The sequence below is a fragment of the Gossypium raimondii genome, chromosome 5 (genome assembly GCF_025698545.1).
Source record: "Gossypium raimondii isolate GPD5lz chromosome 5, ASM2569854v1, whole genome shotgun sequence".
Classification (NCBI taxonomy): domain Eukaryota; kingdom Viridiplantae; phylum Streptophyta; class Magnoliopsida; order Malvales; family Malvaceae; genus Gossypium; species Gossypium raimondii.
The window spans coordinates 57,005,419-57,025,803 of NC_068569.1; the positions used below are offsets into that span (position 1 = coordinate 57,005,419).

Here is a 20,385-nt window from a genome sequence, read left to right on the forward strand (position 1 = left end):
AGCCCCTCCTTAGCCCATAAATAGGAGAATAATGCGCTTCAATGCATTCAAATCCACATTTTCATGCATTGATAATATGCTCATGCTAATCGAGCTAAGACTCCATCGACATTATTATACATTTAATTGTACTATAAATTATATTTTAAACATTATTATATATTAATTATTTTTATTAATTTATTTAGATGTTACAATTATCAAAATTATTTAGATTATCATTTTATTATTTACTTAAGTACATTTAAAACGTTTTCTATTTGGCCGATTGAGTCTTAGCTCAATTAGCTTGGGCATTGTTGCCAATGCAATAATACATGGGTTCAAGTGTGTTGAAACGCATTATCCTCCCATTTAGCAATAAGGGGTTGAGAAAGATAAGAGCAAGATCAAAAAGTGCGACAATCCTTCATTAAAAATTAAGAAGAAATTTTGGACAATTTCCGTATCTAAGCCTCCAAGCCATACTCTCCAGGACATCCCAATAGTAGAATAACTCAGGAATCTTACCAACCTTCCAAGGCTATTCCCAAAAAGTTGTTCCTAATGAAAGTTATTCTCAAAGGTGCTCGTGCAAATAACAATATTTCCCGAAACTACTATTGATTGGATAGTTAGTAACCAAAAACAAGTATTTACATTATGCAATTTATTTTATTTCCTTAGCTAATTATTAAATGAAAGAGAACAAGAAGGCAATACCCAACCAAAATAAAATCAGACCAATCCCAATAATAAACCAAGCATAGAAATCAACCTAAAAAATCAACAAATCTAACAACAATAGATACTTGTATTATAGATACTGTATCAATTTAGTGTCTTTATTATTAAATAGATTAATTTAGTCTCTATACTATTAAAATAATCAAATAAGTCTAAAATTGAAAATTATTTTTCAATTGCGATTAATTCCAAACAAAAATATCATTTATAGAACCATAAAAACTTAAAAATATCAACTCTAATAAACATTGAATGGCATTTTTTGTACATAGTAGACCTTATTTAACTCTTTTTAATAGTATATAAACTAAATTAATTCTTGTGATAATGGAAAGAATAATTTGATGTAAGTCCCTATAATAAACATACCTATCTAAATAGAGGTACTTATGGATGGGTCAAGCTGAGTTTGAATCGAGTCAGAACATAAATTGAACTGAATTGAGTTTGGGTTCAAATAATCTGACCCATGATCAAGTCTAAGTGCAACCACCTGTGAATAAGTTTAATCCGCTATTAATTACTTATTTTGACTATTTTATTGTAATTTCTACTTTTACATGTCACAATCATTGTGCATGTGATTGGGGAAATAGAGGGAGGAACCTTTTGTCTATCTATCTCCCAACTCAAGTTCGTTTAGTGGACGTGGCATCCATTAGTCCATTGAATAATTTTACTTTACATCATTTTATAGTTTTAAAAATATTTTAAAATAAATAATTGTATTAACAGTTTTCTAAAAATAGTTTTTTAAAAATAAAAATAGAATAAATGAGTTAATAAAAAAGGTAAATTTATTTTTCTAAATAATTTCTTAATTGAGTTGATTCACATTATATTTAATATATAGTATAGATTGAATTACTTTTTGTTATAAAATCAAGTTAAGAATTATTTTATTCAAATTTTGAATTAAGTAAAATGATATACAAAATTCAACATTTTTTTTATGATATTGTTCAGAAAATTTTACCTAAATATCACCTCTAATCCAAACTAGAGGCGAATCTAGAAATTTGGCGAGGGCCAAATTTCCCTAAAATGGAAAATTACTATTTAGGCCATTTAATTTTTTTAAAAAAAATTCAAATTAGTAAAGGTAAAATTACACTTTGACCACCCTAAAATTATAAAAATTCAATTTAATCCTTTTAAAATTATAAAGATATAAGCTATAAAAAATTAAAATTTCATTCGGCCCCTAAAAATTTGTTCTGGCTTCACCCTAATCCAAACATGATTAGACTCAGATTATAAAGTTGTTGACTACTATACATAATACTTTAAAACATGGTAGCTTGTAAATTTTCAACGATCAACCTTATTTCTTTTTTATAATGTTATCAAGATTGAATTGTTTAGTTCTTATGGTAGAGGGGACTAATTTGGTACTAAACGTAAAAGTATAGGAATTCACCAAAGAATTTAACCAAAGAAGAAAAAAAAGAGAGGTGGAGTAATAGCATGCTTTTGGTTTGCTTACTTAGCTCTTACGCTAACTCCACACACACTGTTTTGTTGTTTTCTAATTCCAAACAATAAATGGTGTACTAATTTTTGCTAGGATTTGGTGAAGCAACTACTCACTAAAGGTCTAATCCAATTGAAGAGGGAAAAAAGAATGGAGGCGATAAAGGAAAATATGGGATAAATTGTAAAATTACATAGAAATTATTAATACAAGTAAAAAGAAAAAGTGTTTCTTAAATTTAGTCTCTCCAACCAAATAGCTTATTTACAAGTCTCACTAATCGCCATGCACTCAGCTTCAGTGGTAGACAAAGCGACTGTAGTTTGCAAAGTGGTTTCCAACTGATTGCACAACTTCCGATTGTAAAGACATAACCTATGAGAGATCTTCTTCTATCAATGTCTTCAGCAAAATCAGCATCAACATACCCAAGGACTCTATCTCTAGTTCTTTCAAACTGTAAGCAAACATCAGTAGTAACAAAAAATCATTAAATAATAATTAGTAATAACTAAGGTTAACATAAGTTCCAAGCTCGAAATAAGTTGGATTGGGTGAAGTGCAATCAAACACTGGGATTGACGACCTTAAAAAGTAATTTAGGTTTATGAGGTCGAAAAGATAGTTTATTGAGCAACCCTTAATCTATCCTGATTTAAGTTGTGAGGTCAAAAGTTAAGTAGATTAAATACAAAATTCTAAAATTCTAAAATTAAATTTAAAAACTTAAAATGGCTTAGATTTAACCCTATGGGAGTTAGATTCTAATTCACTTTGAAAAAGAAAAAGTTTTAGTTTTAGAACAACTAGAATTTATGCCATTTATAGGTAAAAAATAATTTTCTTAAAAGGATAATTATATTTAAAATTGAATTTAATTAATAGAAAAATAAAATTTTAATTAAGTATTATTAAAAATCCAAAATACCTTGACTTGAAAGAAAGAGTTCTACAACAATTAAAGGTGAAGTTAGAAAATTCTTTTACGGAAGCCGAAATTAAATAGTCTATGGCTCCGTTTGTTTCACTGAAAATGGCTTTCGAAAAATGATTTCTGGAAAATGACTTACTTTTCTGGAAAAGCTAATATTTTCTGGTGTTTGGATGAATCTGTGTAAAATATTTTTTTTTGTTTGGCAGGTTCTTTAAAAATATTTCATAAAAGTTGTTTTCAATTAAACAAACATGCCTTTGAGATTTTTTTTTATTTTTTTATTGTTTAATTGAGTTTATTTTATATCTATAATTTTATATTTTATATTGTTTTTACATATATTAAAAATATTTTGTTAAATTTAGGTTCATTGCAACGATCATTTTTTAGTTACATGACTACCAACTGATTATTTTTTTAATTTAAAAATGTGACATTAACAAAATTGACCAAAAAAATCAACAATGTCAGCAGTTGGACTTGATTTCCAAATCTGGAAAGTAGAGGGACTAAATTCTTGAAAATAAAAGTACAGAAATTAAATTGCAAATTTGTGAAGAGTATATAGACTTATGACATATTTTAACATTTATACTACAAAACATTTATTATTAATATATTTATAATTGCAATAAATATTTTTATTAAAATATTAATATTGATATTTTCAATAATAAGTGAATAATATTATTTAAAATTATTATTTTAAAATTTACTATTAAAATAAAATTTAAATATTAAATAATTTATTAAAAACAATAAATTATATTAATTATATTAGTAATTTATTATATGACTAAATATAAATAATTAAATACGTATGTTTAATAATATTAAAATATAATATTTTATATTAATATTTTAATAATTTTAAATATTTTAAAAATAAAATAAAATTTATTATCAATATAATAATATTAAACTTGATTTAAGTTAATTTTTATATAAAAGTAAAATTATCTATTGAGGAGCTCTTTTCTGGAAAATGACTTACGCTTTTCAAAAGGGCAAGTCATTTTACAAGAAAAAAGGCTTATTTTCCATGGACCTGTAAGTAATTTTCCATTGACTAAGCTGTTTTCTGTGAAACAAACACAGGAAAATGCAGAAAATATTTTTCGTAAAACATTTTACATGTAAACAAAAGGACCCTATATCTTTATAATTTTTAAAGAATTAAATTAAAATTTTATTATTTTTAGGAAAACTAAAGTAAAATTTTAACTTTACTAATTTAAAATTTTAATGAAAAGCCGGGCCGTGCCAATCCCTTAGCTACGCCCCTCACAATAATTATTGATAAAAAATAAAAAAGAACCTAGAAGTGGCCCAAAAGAAAATATTTCAGCTGTTTCAGTTAAGATATTGGGCCTTGCTCTCTCTTATAAAATTGGGCTTTTGTTTCAAGTACAGCCTAAACAGAAGAAGAGAATCCGACCGTTGGGGGAAACCAAAATATTACCGTTACCCAATGCCATGCGTTTAAATATCAGAAACTCTCCTCATTTCCCACAACAATTCCCACTCTCATCTCATCTCATCTCCCAATCTCTCTCTGTTTTGTCAGCATTTTAAAAATTTTTGTTTCTTATTTTTTTAATTTATTATTATTATTGTTGTTGTTTGAGTGATGGCTGAAATGGCAAATACCCACATTGTAGAAATCCCAGTAGATGAAGAACATCAACACAAGCTCTCATCTGCTTTAACCACAATTACTGCAATCCAAAACCATCCATTGATGGAAATCTCTCAAAGTCCAGGCCATCTTTTACTTCTCAAATTATGGCAAAGAGAAGAAGATCTTTTCAATCGTAAAATTGCAGTTAAAGCATCAAGACTAGATTCCATCAAAACACAAATCTTCCAACTCTCTTGTTTCTTCCTTGTCTTCCATGGCTTATTCTTCAACGTCTTGTTTACATCATCCGTTGGTGTTAGACAACACCATACTTGTAAGAAATGGTGGATACCATCCATTGTTTCGCTTTCGACTTCACTTGTGTTTGTGTTTTTGGTTCAGGTTAAGCTTTGTAGGTATTGGAAAGTAGGGAAGCAATTGCAGAGGGAACGAAATGATAACCGAGCTCTTACTAGGTGTATTCAAGAATTGAGGATGAAAGGCGAAAGCTTTGATTTATCAAAAGAGCCTCATATTGGGAAGAGGATGAAGAGTTCCAGTGTTGAAATTAAATGGAAGCCATTAACATGGTGTTCTCAGTATTTGGTTACTATTGTTATTGTTTGTATCTCGGCTTTGGTTTTCCCATTCTGCAAGTTCATGCTCTGTGGATTCTGATAAGGTAAGATATAAAATGTGTTCCAACTTTTTTATTTATCATTGGATTCTGATGGAATTGTTTTATATAGATGATTGGATGGAGGATGCTAATGGAGGTATTTGATTGGGGATGAAGCATCTTGGTCCGATAAACCTTTTACATCACCAACAGATAAAAGAAGCCGTCGTCTGCCGCTCATACGGAGGCGACCTGAGATCTCGTATTGTACTATCTAAGAGATGCTTTGCTTTTCTGAGATCTTCAATGGCGACACCACTTGTGTGCTCAATTTTAGTTGTACAACAAGTTCTTTCTATTAAACTCAAATAATAAAATTCTTTCATTCTTTTATTATTTCTTAAATCAACTTGTATGCCCATCCCCACTCCTTAAGTTAAAATTTGTAGTACACTCATCTATTTGGGTTCGATTTCTAAGTGGACTTGAGTTCCCATCACTCTGGATCTCTGGATTGGTAAAAGCAATTCCCCAGTTTCTCTCAATTTTGAATTACTCCCTCCTTAGAAAATTGGAGATACATGAGGCGGTAACAAATTTATTATTATACTAATCAAAATCATATACTTGGTAATTTATCCTTATTTTCGAAATGAACAAGGATTATAAATTGCTCCAATATTTTTTAAAAATACCAATTTGCCCAATTTCGAAATAGAAAGGGACAGGAAAGATTTTTTACCTTTTGGGTTAAAATATCGAAATTGCTCTCGATATTTGGATTCAAATTAACTCAGATTGAACAAGATCAAGGTGGAACTGACAGAGATTTGATAAATTCATTTCAAATTACTTGTTGGAATTGATCATTAGCAAATAGCAATGTGCCACACACACAATGTGCTAGAAGATAAACAGCAAGAAGGAAATTCAAATTGGTTTATTGGATTAAAAAAAACCATAATCAAGTATTAGAAATCCATGGATACATAAGAACAGTTGGTTTTGCAGAGAAAACAATAAATAGTCAACTAGAACTATAAGGATTACCTCATTAACTAACTGCTTTCGAAGCCGAATATCCGAAACACACCTTCATCGGCTGAATATTTGTTCTTGTCATCTCCGGCATAAGCAAGTAAATTGTATTTTGGATTCCATTCCACACTATTCATGGCAGCTCGACAAGGAATTTGATGCACGGTTCGTCCCGTATGAACATTGGACTGTTTCAGACAACAGCAGAAACATGAATACGATAAATTTTTTTATTAACCGTTTTACAGATAAGGAAGTTCAACCAATACATACTATATCAATAAATAGATCTTCACTGGCAGAGGCAATATAATCTCCTGTATAATTGAAGCTTATTGTCCGGACAGGCCACCTGCACGGAACGCAAATGGTCATTTCATGCCCATGAGAAATATGACAAAAGTTAATAAAAAGTACGTATCCAGGTGAAACTTACTCAAGCTTAGTAAATGTTCGCACACAAAGCATCTCCGATATATCCCAAAGGCTGACTAAGGAATCAGCACTTCCAACAGCAAAGTATCTACCATAGAAGAGTAATGGATTTTATCATCTAATGGAAAAAGAAACTTCATTGATGGTTACCTCGTATTCAAGAAACAAAAAATAACCTTTGGGTGTATGAAAAACATATAAAGATTAAATACATACATTACATGATAGATGCATATAGATATAAGGCTGGTAAACCAATAATATCAAGACAGAGTTAGACCAAACCTTCCGGTTGGATCAATAGCAATACAGTAGCAACCAGCTGTATGTGCCATGAGGGTGTCAACTGGTCTAAGTAATGGGTAAGCAAGTACTTCAACAGTACCTGAGAAGAAGAACATTTAACATATAGAACATAAACATCCTATAAACTAAGGAGTAATAATAAAGGTAAAAGTACCATCTAGGTCTCTATACTAGGAGTCAAATTGCATTTTGCCCCCACTACTCAAAAAAGAGCAAAATAGTCCCTGTATGTTAGATCAAAGAGCAAATCGGTCCTTCCTGTTCAAAATTTCATCCCTTTGCACTGTTGAAAATCGGCGTGGCTAACAAAGTAATTAGATAGTTACATGAGGCATGCCACGTGTACCTCATCTGATGTACAAGGACCAGATTTTAGCAGTAAAAATAGATGAATTTTTTAACAAAAGGACCAGTTTGCTCTTTGATCTAAGGTACAATGACTAATTTGCTCATCTTTCAAGTATAGGGGCCAAAATGCAATCTGACTTCTAGTACAGGCACCTCCATAATACTTTTACCAATAATAAACCATTTTTGAATCAAAGAGGGAAGCATAATTGCTAACAAAGAAATTGTTCTAACCATTTCCAGTCGTCAAAAAGAACATATCTCCTGTCATGTTCCAAGCAATTTCATTTACCTGGAGAAAGAAATCGTATTCATCTGTTTAATCATACAGCTTAAGTAACAATTTCTAGCATCCCATGATTAGTCATTACTTCCAAAGAGTTAACTGAGAAAAGGAGAAAAATGTTGGTACTTTGTAATAGCCATTAGTTCCAATTTGTAATGACAATTATGTATTAAATGAATACACTGCACACTTAAATGTGCTTGGTACTCTATATACTCAAGTTTGTGTTTTATGTATAAACTAAACCTTGGAAACTAGGCCTCAAATGCAAGTATGAATGTGTTTTCCAAAATTAACATCTTCAAAGTTGATCAAATGACAAAGGAGAGGAGAGCAAATTAGTATGAACTGAACAATACCTCATAACTGAACTTGCGTCTGTGAATTGGCTTAAATTTTCGAACATCCAGTATTGTTAATTCATCATCCTTGAGAGAAATAGAACATTGTATCAATAATAAACTAATTTTTATTATCGTGATGGAACAATGCCAAAAAAAAATGTTCTATTGCTACTCAAAAACAAATGCATGTAAAAGATTCCAAGTCAGAGATGTGTTGAAGTGCACAAAGTGACATAAGACATAGAGCATACCCTATTACCAACAGCTACGTGCGTGCCATCTGGTTTATACGTGATGTTTATATTCTCCCCACTAAGTTCTGCTTGCTGGGAGCACTTTCCACCTGCAAAACCCGATGTAGGCGAAGGTAAATAACTATATGATGGTTAAGCAACTAATTGACATCATAACAATTTATTTAGTTAACCTCCTATAAGCAGCTTTCATGGTATTCAACATAATAATCATGGCTGTACAAGCTATAGTAGTTCCTCTTCAATCTTCTAACAATAACATAAAACAGTATTCACTTACTTCGAGCATCCCATAGACGAACAGTCTTATCACCAGATGCAGTTGCTATGAGATCAGCATGTTTAGGGTCCCAACATAGTTGATCCACACTATCAGTGTGTCCTTTCAATTCGATATCTTTAGCCTTTCCCTGCACCAGACATTAGAGAAAATCACTATTAACAACAGGGAATTTATTAAATTTCCAACATTCAAGACACAAACCAAACCAATTTCAGATAAATTGTGCAAAGGGAAACATGCTTTTGGAGAAGATACAATAAAAACGGATGTAAAAGACTAAGACGCCAGCTATCAAGGTATCTAAAAACTGCTTGTATTACTGTATGTGTATCCTAAAAGCAGTTACTTTACTTGAATACATTTTAAGATTTTATCTTCTTACTTTTTCCATTTAAAATTCATAGTCCAATCGTTGATATCTTTAGTATTTTCCATCAAAATTTCTCATCAATATACTAATGCAATCATAGCAACCTCAGAAACAATATTTTTTATATCCAAAAATAAGATCTATTTTGAGTATCCTAAAAGCCTAAGCAAAAGGATGCCCATGAGAACGAGTGCACGAAGACGCATCTCGAATCAAATCCCAATTCATTATTAGTGCTGTAATAAAAAAGCAACATTCAAAATACCCAGAAGAGAAAGAAACAATGAAAAACGAAGAAAATTAAAAAAAGAGGGGTGACAGCTTACATGACCGTGAGGCTCAATATGCCAAACACGAGCGGTTTGATCGACGGAACCGGAAGCAAGCTTGGTGCCGGTGCAATTCCAGGCTACCGAATGCACCTTTGAGAACGGAAATGAAAATATTCTTCATTAGGAGAGAAAGAGAAACAGGAAAAGAATCCAAAAGAAAAAAGAAAAAAGAAAAAACCCTTACTTTCTTTTTGTGACCTTGATACTCTCTGCTATGTAGATTCTTGAAAGCAATTTTCTCCTCCATTCTCTTCCTTAGTTCTACCCTTCTTGTGTTAGTGTAGGTTTACTTAAAACAAACCAAGAATGAATTCCGTGGAAATGATTTTTGTAATTTTGGTTAACATTTTAAAATAAAAATATGTGAAAATTACTAAAATTGTTTGATTAATTGACATTCCTTCAAATTTATCAAATGTATTTTATTAGGACCAACATTTGGTAAATTCACTATGTATTTCACAACCAATTTTAAAAACTCCATTATCAAATAATTTCACTTTTTATTATTGAAAAAATTATTAGTAAAAATTGAATGCATTAATTCTCTAAAAAATATTAAATGACGTATTTTATTATTAAAATATATTTTATTTATAAATATATTTTAAATATTTAAAAATGAAAAATGTTTCCGGGAAATAAAAAAATTTCATACATTTAATAAAGCTTTATATAAGCCCTTAAAGTGATGAGTGAGTATCGTTCCCACGAAGATCGGATTGAGGCACAAAGTTGGTCAAGTTATTTTAATAAAATTGGGTTAATGTTATGACAATATGATAAAATGAAATGTTATGGCAAAACTAAGGTAAATATGCAATGATTAAATGAAAATTGAATCAAATATTAACTTATTGGTTATTTAACATTTAACTAATACTAAGCGATAGTATGTAATCGGATCATAATATAGAAAGACAATTTGTATTAGTAGATGAACATAAACTGGTCCTTAGTCTAATTGTATATGTGCTAATGATTGAAAGACTGATATGTCGCCTATCAAGTCCAATTGGGGAGATACTTTGTCTTGAGCATTAGAGTGGATAACTCCTAGAAGATAGAAACATAAATGTGACTAATTGGACTAACAATACATTAGGCATGACCCAAGTAGATTAGATCTTAGATTCATTTATGGATTTACTTACTTTTGATGTTCATAGTGTGGCATACCTTAATCTTTAGCGAATGACGGACTATGTATGTATAACTCATATACTTTTATGGTAATTAAATTAATTAGTCGTTTTGAATCCATTGAATATGGAAATTATATAATTCCTCATACATTCTTTTACGGTAAAGTTGTCATTCTTTAACGGAATTAGAATTAGAGTGAAAAATTATTAAATTAGGAAATTAAATAAATAAATAAATTTATTTATTTATATCTATTTTGAAAATGGAACACAAATATTGGGTTGAATTAAATTATAAAATGTCAGGTCAAAAAGTCCAAAAAGCACATATAGTTGGACCCAATACATGAGAGACCCAATTCCCCTCATATTATATATGAGGGACGGCAACCCTAGTGTTTTTTTCTAGAGTGTGTCACCCCCTCTTCTAGTTATATTAGAATACTGTTTTCTATTAAATTAATATTATTTGTGTTATACTTATTCAATCAAGATTCTCCTATCTCTCACTATAAATAGATGACACTGGTAGAGTTATTCACATAAGTTTTAACACATAAGTTTCAAACATTTTTATTCTACCAGAAAGTAGTGATAATTTATTTTCTAAGAATAAATTCTATTTTTCTAGGAATTGTGTTTTCTATACTTTTATAGCGACCTGATTTTCAGTGGTGTTGAAAAATACGATTTTGGAACCACATTTCCATTAAACGAGTCTGTAGGGATAAAATATAAACATTTATGAAATTATTATGAAAATATATTGAACTACGATTAAGTAATTTAACCGAGAAAATAGTTGATTAAAGCTTAGGGACTAAATTGTAAAAATTCAATCATTATTGAATTTTAATTTAGAAAATAGTTGGGGACCTAGTAACAATTATCTAAACGATCAAAATGGTTAATTAACCAATTTTAAATAGATAGTGGATGGTGATGATGATAGTCATTAAGTTAATATAATTATAATTATAATTATATTAAATAAGGTTAATTAAAACATAAACATGATTTATTATCTTAATCCTTTCTTAATCTAACTATAAATATAAGTTCATAGAGGAGAGATGAAAGAAAATCACCATCTTCTCCAAGCCACCACTATCCACCATTAGAGAAAAAAATAAGGAAAACCTTCAATCTAGTTAAACGTTCGAACATTATTTCAAGGAAGTCTCTAAGTTATTTTTCTTTGATTTCTATAGATTTTTTTTATCATGGGAACTTGCTTTAACTACTCCATTTATCAATTTGTTCAATTGTTAAGTTTTTAGCAATTTGTTATTATAGAGAATTTAATGAATTAGTCTTGAATTTGGTAGTTAATAAGATTAGATCACGATAAGAACTAAATTGTAAAGCTAATTAAGCTTGTTAGACAACTTTGTAACATTAGGGATTAAATTGAATAAATTGAAATTTTTGTGAAATTATGTTATAGATAGGAAGTATAGGGTCCTTAATGAAATTATATTACAAATAGGAAGTATAGGGTCCTTAATGAAAGAATGTGAAGTTAGATTTTGATTCGATGTTAAATATCGAGAAATATATGTATCTCGAGTACAGAGACTAAATTGAATAAAATGAAAAACATGAGTGACTATGTTTTTGGTTGTGAATCATAGGTTTACGATTAAGCGTATTTGCACAGTGTATGATTTTGTTTTCCCTGTGAGCAGGTTAGTAGATTTTCAAGCAATCATTAAATAGATTCCAACATCCAGAGGACGATCCCTAACTCAACAACATTTGTATATCCCGTTTTGATTTAAGTATAACATGTACCTAGGTTGAGTCAATTTTGGTTTATAACTATGTGTATATGCACTTTGGCTTAAAAAAATTGGTATTTGAATATGGCTAATGGAACATGAATTGTAAATGGTTTCAAATTTGGTATGTTTTGCTATAATGCTAGTGATCTTGATGAAATAGTTAAAATTGCACATGATTTTTTATGATATGCAATAGGTAATTAGTTTATAACATTTAGGCATTGGTAAAATGTTGAATGCAATATTAGAATGCTTAAATTGATGTGAGCATGTTGTCTATCAGGCCTGATTATGAATTGAATTGTTTAGTATAGGTTTGGAAAGATGCAGGTTTTTATCCAATTAGAAATTGCAGAAATAATATGTGACGTCATGACGTCAAATGTATGTCGTTGCGACGAGGGTTGGGCTCTAGGCCATGGCACGATGAGGAACCCCGTCACCGCGGCGAGGCCAAGTCAATATGTCACGTCGTGAGGAGGAATTCTCGAGGTCGCTTCGTCAACCATCTATTTTGAATTCTTTATAATTTTATCCTTTTTTGGCCTCTGGTTAGCATTTGAGCTTTTGTAAGTTCATATTAGACCCGGCACATGATTGTATATTATGTTAAATGCATGTTTTAGTTGAATTGAATCATCAAATAATATAAAATAAATGTAAATGATCATAGTTGCTCCGGACTCGCTGATCGGGTAAGGTATGGGGTGTTTAATATAAATTATTGAAAAATAAAGAATTATTATCATTTGATAAGGAAATGGGCTAAACGTGTGATTAATTAAGGTTTTATATGGTAATTTTTTTCCATTACTAATTAAAGGTTAGTGGATGAGTTTTTCTTTAACCGTTGATAATCACGTCATTAGGATAAACTCACTCCATCATCGTTGGATCTAAGTTGGTAGAGGAAATTTCTAGATCTTTTTCCTAATTTGTGTGGAGCGCGAGGTATTATTTTTTTAATTTTCAAACCAATGTATGTGGGAGAGAGAAAGAAGCATTGTACTAGCTTTTAACATTGGAGGAATTGTGATCAAAATTGAAATTAGATTTAAAGATAAACTATGGGCCATCGGATGAGAGATTTGATGGTAAGAAGAGATCTCGGCTGTTGTCTTTTGAGTGGGAATGTATGAATTTCCACTATTGATCAATTGAGAGAAATAAAGGAGTACTTTGGCTAACTTTCACTCGTGCTTTCAATTGTAAGAGACTTGGGAAGAAACCTCATTGCATTGTTGTAAGTCACTCCCTCTCAATTCTTATGATTAAATTTTTGTTTTAAATAAGATTATTGATCATTCCTTATTAGATTTCATTACCTATTCAAGGATTATTTAAATTATAAGAGAAGGTGAATTTAAGTTGGAGCTTTAAGGGTTAGATGAATAAGTGGAAGATAGGTAATATACTAGTTTATTCTTTTGCATTCGTGGTTCAATTGAAGCATCTAAATTAGTTTTAACGGTAATATGTTTAATTTAGCTTTGAGATTGTGGCATGTATATAGAGTTAAGGTGTTAAGGAAATGGTCACTTTCTTGTTCATATGATACTTTTGATGTTTATGGCAAGTGTTGAATTGTATGTTAAATGGTATGTGACAGATGTGTAAGGTTTAGCTATGGTTGATGTTGTTTAGTTGACGATCTTAATAAATTTGGATATGTCATCTAGGTATGCCAAGGATTGCATATAAAAGAAATGGTAAATTGAATAGGTAGTTGGATTGAATATTTCTTGTTTTTTACTATATGCATATGATGCCATTGAATGGCTATATATTTGAATGTTTTTATTTACATTGTTCTAGGTTAAACATACATGTTTTTGTATGTTTTTTAACCAAGTGAAAATGGTATTTGGTGTATATATTGAAAAGTTTGGTTGGAGGCTATGTAATAGGTACCAAATGGTTCATATTTTCCAAAAACAGGGGCCGCATTTCGATGACCAACCTTTCTTGTCACAACGTCGGCCAACAATAAGTGATGTCGCAACGTAGAGTGGCTTGAGGTCATGACATGACATACTATTTGGCGACTTCACACCATGGAAGAGGTGACATCATGACGTTAGCTTTGAACTTTTAAAACTTTACAGTTTGGTCATGTTTCGTGCTCGGGTTGGTAAAAGAGCTTTTGTAAGCTCGTATAAGACCTGAAAATAATTGTTTATCATAATTTGAGTTTGATTAACACTTGATTACATGCATAAATGTTTGTAAGGGCCTGGTTGACTATAGTTGCTCCGACAACGAATGTAGCATTCCGTAGCTTGGACCCGACAATCAGGTCGGGTGAGGGATGTTACATATTAAGGTTTTGAAGTCTTATGAATGTCATATTGTAAGTAGGCTTAGGCTTTATATTGTTGCTTGTGTTATGGTCGGCATGAGGGCATTATTGCATGGTTATAAAGATAGTTTATGCACCAAAATGTTGTTTAGATTGTGAGTGTCTTGATATGTTAAATGGTCGTAAAACCTTAGCTAAACAATATGTTATTTAGTTGTTTTGCATTGAATAGTTTATATTATTGATGGTTTGATAGTGAGTTTCTTTTGAGTTTAGAAGTCTTGGGAAACTTGTTTGAGTGTCAGTTAAGGTTCTAAATAGTTTCCTTACCCTAAAAGAGACTTAGAAGAGTTTTTATTAAGACCCACTACATCCTGGTACTGATACCTACATGCTATCAAGTATCTATACCCTTAATAGATGTATTAATACTTTATGTCCTTTTTAAAGTAAAAGAAATTCTCATAGATTTACTAGGATTGCCTTAAACAAAAAGTATTCATAGTTTAACTATAGGATTAGTGGAGATGCCTTTGGGCATCAAATATAGTACTTTTTGATTGGGATTATTGTCGATCTGAGTTAGGAGTGTTACACTTTTACTAGTCATAAGGTTATAATCTATTTTAACTATATGCCTTAGAACGGCAATTATCGTCATTAAGTTAATTGTATAATACCTATAAGGTAATCCAGGCAACCATACCCAAATAACATGTGAAGGATGAAGTTAGTTGTGAAGTCCTTACTCCTGATAAACTAGCCATAAACTTTCCGTCAAGACTCTGTTATAGTCTTGTTTCTTTATCAGATAGTTGAACATCTCCTACTAGCTTCCAAAGAAGACATCCTATCTAAAACCCTAAAGTATGTCTAATAAGCCTGACAATCACTGAATTCTCCATACTTTTTTGTAGCATTAGACATCAATTTGTCTTTGAGCCATCTCGTATCCCAATCTCAAGTTCAAATATCTCTTTTAACTCTTGAGCTTTTTCATTATCTTATCTAAATGTATTAAAATAAGAGAGTCCGAGTGTCTAATACTAAATGAGAGAAAAATATTCACTTCTGCCGTCTAATTCTTTACCATATATATCGCACACAAACATCTTTTTATTATAATGTTATACAGCAAATAAATAATTAATTAATTAAGAAATTTAGAAATTTACACATCATATATATATTAATTTTCTGTTGCATACCTAAAAAAAACCACAAAAGAGGAGAAAAATATACACACACAACCACCACCATCACCGCTACCCGAAGGCACCTTCGTCTTCTACTCATGACTACATCGGACGGTGGAGGAGGCAGGTACATGGCCTACTCTCCCTCGCCTTCCGCTCCTCACTCTCCCCACCTCTCCGGCCTCCGCTCCGTCGCTGCCGCAGCCGCTTCCTCTGCTGCCCTCCTCGATCAGGAGAAGTATGCTCTTCTTTTTTTTTTTTTTTTTCTCTTTTTCGTCTCTTACGTTAATTTTAATCTATTACCTTGATATCTTCGCTGTTTTATTCTACTCATCCTTCGTTTTCAATTATACTCGACGATTTCTGTTATCTTTTTGTTCCTTGTAGTGACTGTAGTGATATTGGCTCTGATCTTCCTCTTTTTCTTATAAAGTATTTAGTTTGGTGTTAAATTTGTTCTCTTAGTTGGCTTCTGCTTGAATTTCCAAGATCTAGTGCTCGATCCATTCGTTTTTTTTATATGGTTATGCTTTTTGTTCTGTCTTTCTGATGATGCCATCGTAGTATTAACAGATCTCTTCAGATTTACAAGTTGGTGAATTCTAGTGGTTTGATGCTTTCATTGTGTGGTGTGGAGTGTTTTTTCAGGTTTTAGTTGTAATCTGGATGTAGTGGTATTAGATTGAAGCTAAATAACTGTGGATTGCTTGTAATTATCATTAATGACTGTTTCTGCAGCTATTGATAGTAGCCGGAGGTGATTCTTTTGTTAATGTGTTAATCAACGATTGGCTGACGGTCTTCATTTTCCTGTTTGCAGATATCTCTCAGAGTTATTGGCAGAGCGTCAGAAGCTTAGTCCATTTATGCCTGTGCTCCCTAATACCTATAGATTGTTGAACCAGGGTGAGTTACTTAACATAGCAATCTTCTTTCGAAAGGATCATGCAGAAGAATATCTCCTTTCCTCTTTGTTGTCTTTAAAATAACAATTGAAGTTCAATTTTAAGTGCCAAATACTAACTTAACAAGTAACTGGTAAAATTTGCTAGTCAGGGATCAAGCCACTGACACTTTGTCACTGGCCTCCTGTCAAAATCTTCATAGCTAGAGCTAATACATTCACAAAACCTTGTGAACGAAATCATGCCTTGTGTAGATAGAACTGGAAATTACTAGGACTTGGTGGAATCATGATTGAGGCTGACTGCCTTCTTCTGATAGTCCCCGACAGGAAATGTGCTTAAACTTTCAAAATTTTCTGGGTAGAACGATAATGATATAACAGAAACTATGGTTCTTAATTGGCCAATAAGATGTGTTACATGAACCTTGCGAGCTCCTCTATGTCACAAGTGGATAATAAGACATCTTAGGAAGTAACGGAAGCCAATTATATAGAAGAAAGAAGACACTTCTAGTGCTGTACTCTTAAGAGAAAAGAGGAGATTAGAAACAAAGAGGAGGCAGAAAGGAGGTTTCTGAACCACAGTAACAGTGGTGATGAAAGGTGGATATGATGAAAAGAGTGCATAGAGAAAGCTAGTGATCCTACTGGTATTCATATTGGGAAGCAGCCCATGCTGGGTTTAAAGAAAATCAGTGATGTGTGAGGATGGTAAGGTTTTAGCCTTCCAAATGCAATGGGATATTAGATTTCTAAAAAGTTACTGAAATAACTGCTTTAATAGTCCATTGTAACATCAATGTATCATGGATCCTGAGGTTGAGAAATCTTGGCGGACTCGCCTGTAAGATTTAGTTCTTTTAGGTTTGTTGTGAGAGGTCTTAGGTGCCAACTTCTAGTCAGACGTGGGGGTTGTTTGTTTTCTCTTTCATCTGTTTGTTGTAGAAAATTGTCATATAACTGTGCTAAAATTTGGTGGCATTGCTTGCGATTAAGTAGTCTTTCTTTCTGTGCTTCTGGTGCTTTTCTTTTCTCCATTCACTTGTATGATTTCAGATTCTAACAGTTGATCTGGTTTCTCCATGGTTTTGCAAGTTAGTCAAATAATTCTTTTTAATTAATATAAGAATGTTCCTTATTGATTTATATATAAACCCAAAATAGAATTTCACTACCTCTTTTTATTTTGTTCCAGATTGCTTGCTACTGGAAGAGTAGCTTATTTTATGAAGGAAGTGTTGATATTTAACTGACTAAATTAACATTCCGTGTAGTCTCTCCATTTTGTGGTGTGACTGCTAACTGATTTCTTAACAACTAACTGGTACATCTTATTCTTGAAAATGACATTTTTGGAGCAGAAATTTTGCGTGTAACTACGCTGTTGGGGAATGCATCAGTTTTAGGTCAAAGTGGGCTTGAACAAGCTAGCCCCCTGGCTTCTGGAGGAATATTTTCAAATGGAGGAGCTGATATGAACGGATGGACTTCACGTTTTCAATCAGAAGTATGGATACTAACCATTAACATAACTCTTTACCATCTAATTTTACTGCTTTTAGAGGTATTGCTGACTTAATGTTTTACTACATTTCCTGCTAACCAAACCTTTGTTTGACTTGTAGCTTGCAATGTCGTTTCTCTTAGACAGGCAGTCTGAAGCTAACATGAAGAAGTCCTCCAAATTAGTGTTAGCTTAGAAATTGATTCAGGCTGTTGCTCCTACTTATATAACTCATTGTTTCTCTGGCCTTTTGTTAAGATAAATTTTGATATGCAGGGGATCACAGTATTTCCATTCAGCTGAACTGTGTACTTTGCTGCTGACTTCAATAACTAAACAGTCATTTTAATTGCCTAAAATTGTTTCCTTGATTTCAGTTACCTGCTTTTTTTAATGTGGAAATACAAGCTTTCCCATTGTTACATAGAAGCTGCCTAGATAGTCTCATCTGATCAGAAGAATTGATGGTTGATTGTGTTAGTAAGGGCCAGGTTCATCTGTGAAATTGCGTGTTACTGCTTTTAGGCTTGGTAGTCCATAGGTTTCTGTTTTACTCTTTTGTGGACTATTTTTGGTAGAATTGTTCTTTTGATCTGTTCAAGGTACTTGTCTGAAATGTCCTTGAGGAATCCCTGGTGCTTGTCAAAAGAATGGGTTTTCCATTGATATTTTCATTTATCAGTTGCTTTGGCTTTTTTTTAACAAAACCCATTGTATTATGGTGCAGATGTCATGTTTAGTACGGCCCTCTTCGGTACAAAACTGGGTGGGTTCTCAAGGTAGCTCTTCTGGTCTTATTGTTAAGAGAACGATCAGAGTGGATATTCCTGTAGACAGCTATCCTAATGTATGAATGAACACTCCTGTCCTAAAACTGCTTTTAGGAATTATTCTTTTTTCACCATCTAAAATAAGTTAATGTTGCAGTATAATTTTGTTGGCCGCCTCCTTGGTCCTAGGGGAAACTCTCTTAAGCGTGTGGAGGCAAATACAGAGTGCCGTGTCCTGATAAGAGGGAGGGGCAGTATTAAGGATCCAACTAGGGTAACTATCATTCTCTTTGTATCTTTCTTAGTAGTTACTTGCTCATTAAGCAAGTCTGAAAGTGAAACCCATGAAACATGTAGCTGCTACACATTGTTGCAGCTCCAAAGATGAATGGATAAACTTCAATGAATTATGTCTTGATTTAGTTCTAAAGGAGTGTACATATTATGATATTGAATTTCTTTATTGGGAGAATGTGAAATTCTCCGTCTCTTTATATGGATACAAATGTGGTAATGTTGTTTTTTTTTTTTTTTAAAATTGGTAAGGAGGAAATGATGAGAGGAAAACCCGGGTATGAACATCTAAATGAACCTCTTCATATCCTAGTTGAGGCAGAATTACCAGTTGAAATAGTTGATGCTCGCCTAATGCAAGCCCGAGAGATACTAGAAGATTTGCTCAAGCCTGTGGTAAGTGCGAACTTGTTTTGCTTGTTATTATGTTGAGTGGTAACTTGAAAATAATTGTCTTCCCTTTTATTTTGAAAAATAGGATGAATCTCAAGATTTCTACAAGAAACAACAGCTGCGAGAGCTAGCAATGCTGAATGGTACGCTTCGTGAGGAAGGTTCTCCCATGTCTGGTTCGGTATCCCCCTTCCAGAACAACAGCCTTGGGATGAAGCGAGCAAAGACAAGGGGGTAAAGGATATGGGAAGGCCTGTGTGTTAGTGTCATGCCATAAGCCACAGACAGTGCAGGTGAGGTGAATGCCCCCAACTGCGGTCGGGGCACTTGAACATTTTGTGTGGCAGTTGAATTGAGTTGGGTTATGAAGTGTGTTTAAGTTAATGTTTGGGAAATTGGGAGTTTAAATTACTACAGAATGAGGAATGGATGAGTGTGGAGTTTTGCAGTTCTGCTAAAAGCTGTTGGCTGTGTTATTAGGTCGTATAGCGCTAGTAATAGTATAGTATGGTATATGCAAGGAAGTTAAAATTGTATTGGGCTTGTATTTTTTTTATTTTGTATTATTAATAGAAAAAGTAATTGCATTTGTTAATGGAAATTTAATGAATGAATTAGGGCTTAATGAGGCTTTGGTTTGATAAAATATTAGAAATAAATAAAATGTTGGATCATTTTGAATCAAATATTATTATCTTTAAAACCCAAGTGATGTATATCATT

At 32.1% G+C, this 20,385-nt stretch overlaps 3 protein-coding genes across 3 annotated transcripts; 2 read left to right on the forward strand and 1 right to left on the reverse strand.

Annotated features, from left to right (window-relative positions):
* The first annotated feature begins 4,648 nt into the window (after positions 1–4,648).
* On the forward strand, positions 4,649–5,779 carry LOC105768625 (uncharacterized). Its single transcript, XM_012588665.2, has 2 exons — positions 4,649–5,437; positions 5,505–5,779. The coding sequence occupies exon 1, from the start codon at positions 4,765–4,767 to the stop codon at positions 5,431–5,433; it is 669 nt and encodes a 222-aa protein (XP_012444119.1). The 5' UTR covers positions 4,649–4,764; the 3' UTR covers positions 5,434–5,437; positions 5,505–5,779.
* A 520-nt stretch (positions 5,780–6,299) lies between these two features.
* LOC105768623 (THO complex subunit 3) lies at positions 6,300–9,712 on the reverse strand. Its single transcript, XM_012588664.2, has 10 exons — positions 9,555–9,712; positions 9,365–9,460; positions 8,666–8,795; positions 8,383–8,474; positions 8,147–8,215; positions 7,736–7,793; positions 7,133–7,232; positions 6,849–6,935; positions 6,686–6,764; positions 6,300–6,600 (listed from the first exon to the last, which is right to left on the reverse strand). Exons 1-10 carry the CDS (start codon positions 9,615–9,617, stop codon positions 6,433–6,435), a joined length of 942 nt encoding a protein of 313 aa, XP_012444118.1. The 5' UTR covers positions 9,618–9,712; the 3' UTR covers positions 6,300–6,432.
* A 6,087-nt stretch (positions 9,713–15,799) lies between these two features.
* Positions 15,800–20,263, forward strand: LOC105768626 (KH domain-containing protein At5g56140). The gene is made up of 7 exons (XM_012588666.2): positions 15,800–16,032; positions 16,615–16,700; positions 18,063–18,208; positions 18,933–19,052; positions 19,133–19,249; positions 19,522–19,665; positions 19,748–20,263. Exons 1-7 carry the CDS (start codon positions 15,893–15,895, stop codon positions 19,898–19,900), a joined length of 906 nt encoding a protein of 301 aa, XP_012444120.1. The 5' UTR covers positions 15,800–15,892; the 3' UTR covers positions 19,901–20,263.
* Positions 20,264–20,385: the final 122 nt, after the last annotated feature.

What these genes read in the sequence shown, in the direction of transcription:
- LOC105768625 (XM_012588665.2), top strand. Translation starts at nt 4,765, where the DNA reads ATGGCTGAAATGGCAAATACCCACATTGTAGAAATCCCAGTAGATGAA.
- LOC105768623 (XM_012588664.2), bottom strand. Translation starts at nt 9,617, where the DNA reads ATGGAGGAGAAAATTGCTTTCAAGAATCTACATAGCAGAGAGTATCAA. An exon ending in TCGTCTATGGGATGCTCGAA is followed by an intron (nt 8,475 to 8,665) that starts GTAAGTGAATAC and finishes CGGGTTTTGCAG; the next exon opens with GTGGAAAGTGCTCCCAGCAA. An exon ending in CGAACATTTACTAAGCTTGA is followed by an intron (nt 6,765 to 6,848) that starts GTAAGTTTCACC and finishes CGTTCCGTGCAG; the next exon opens with GTGGCCTGTCCGGACAATAA.
- LOC105768626 (XM_012588666.2), top strand. Translation starts at nt 15,893, where the DNA reads ATGACTACATCGGACGGTGGAGGAGGCAGGTACATGGCCTACTCTCCC. An exon ending in GCCCTCCTCGATCAGGAGAA is followed by an intron (nt 16,033 to 16,614) that starts GTATGCTCTTCT and finishes TCCTGTTTGCAG; the next exon opens with ATATCTCTCAGAGTTATTGG. An exon ending in CTGTAGACAGCTATCCTAAT is followed by an intron (nt 19,053 to 19,132) that starts GTATGAATGAAC and finishes TTAATGTTGCAG; the next exon opens with TATAATTTTGTTGGCCGCCT.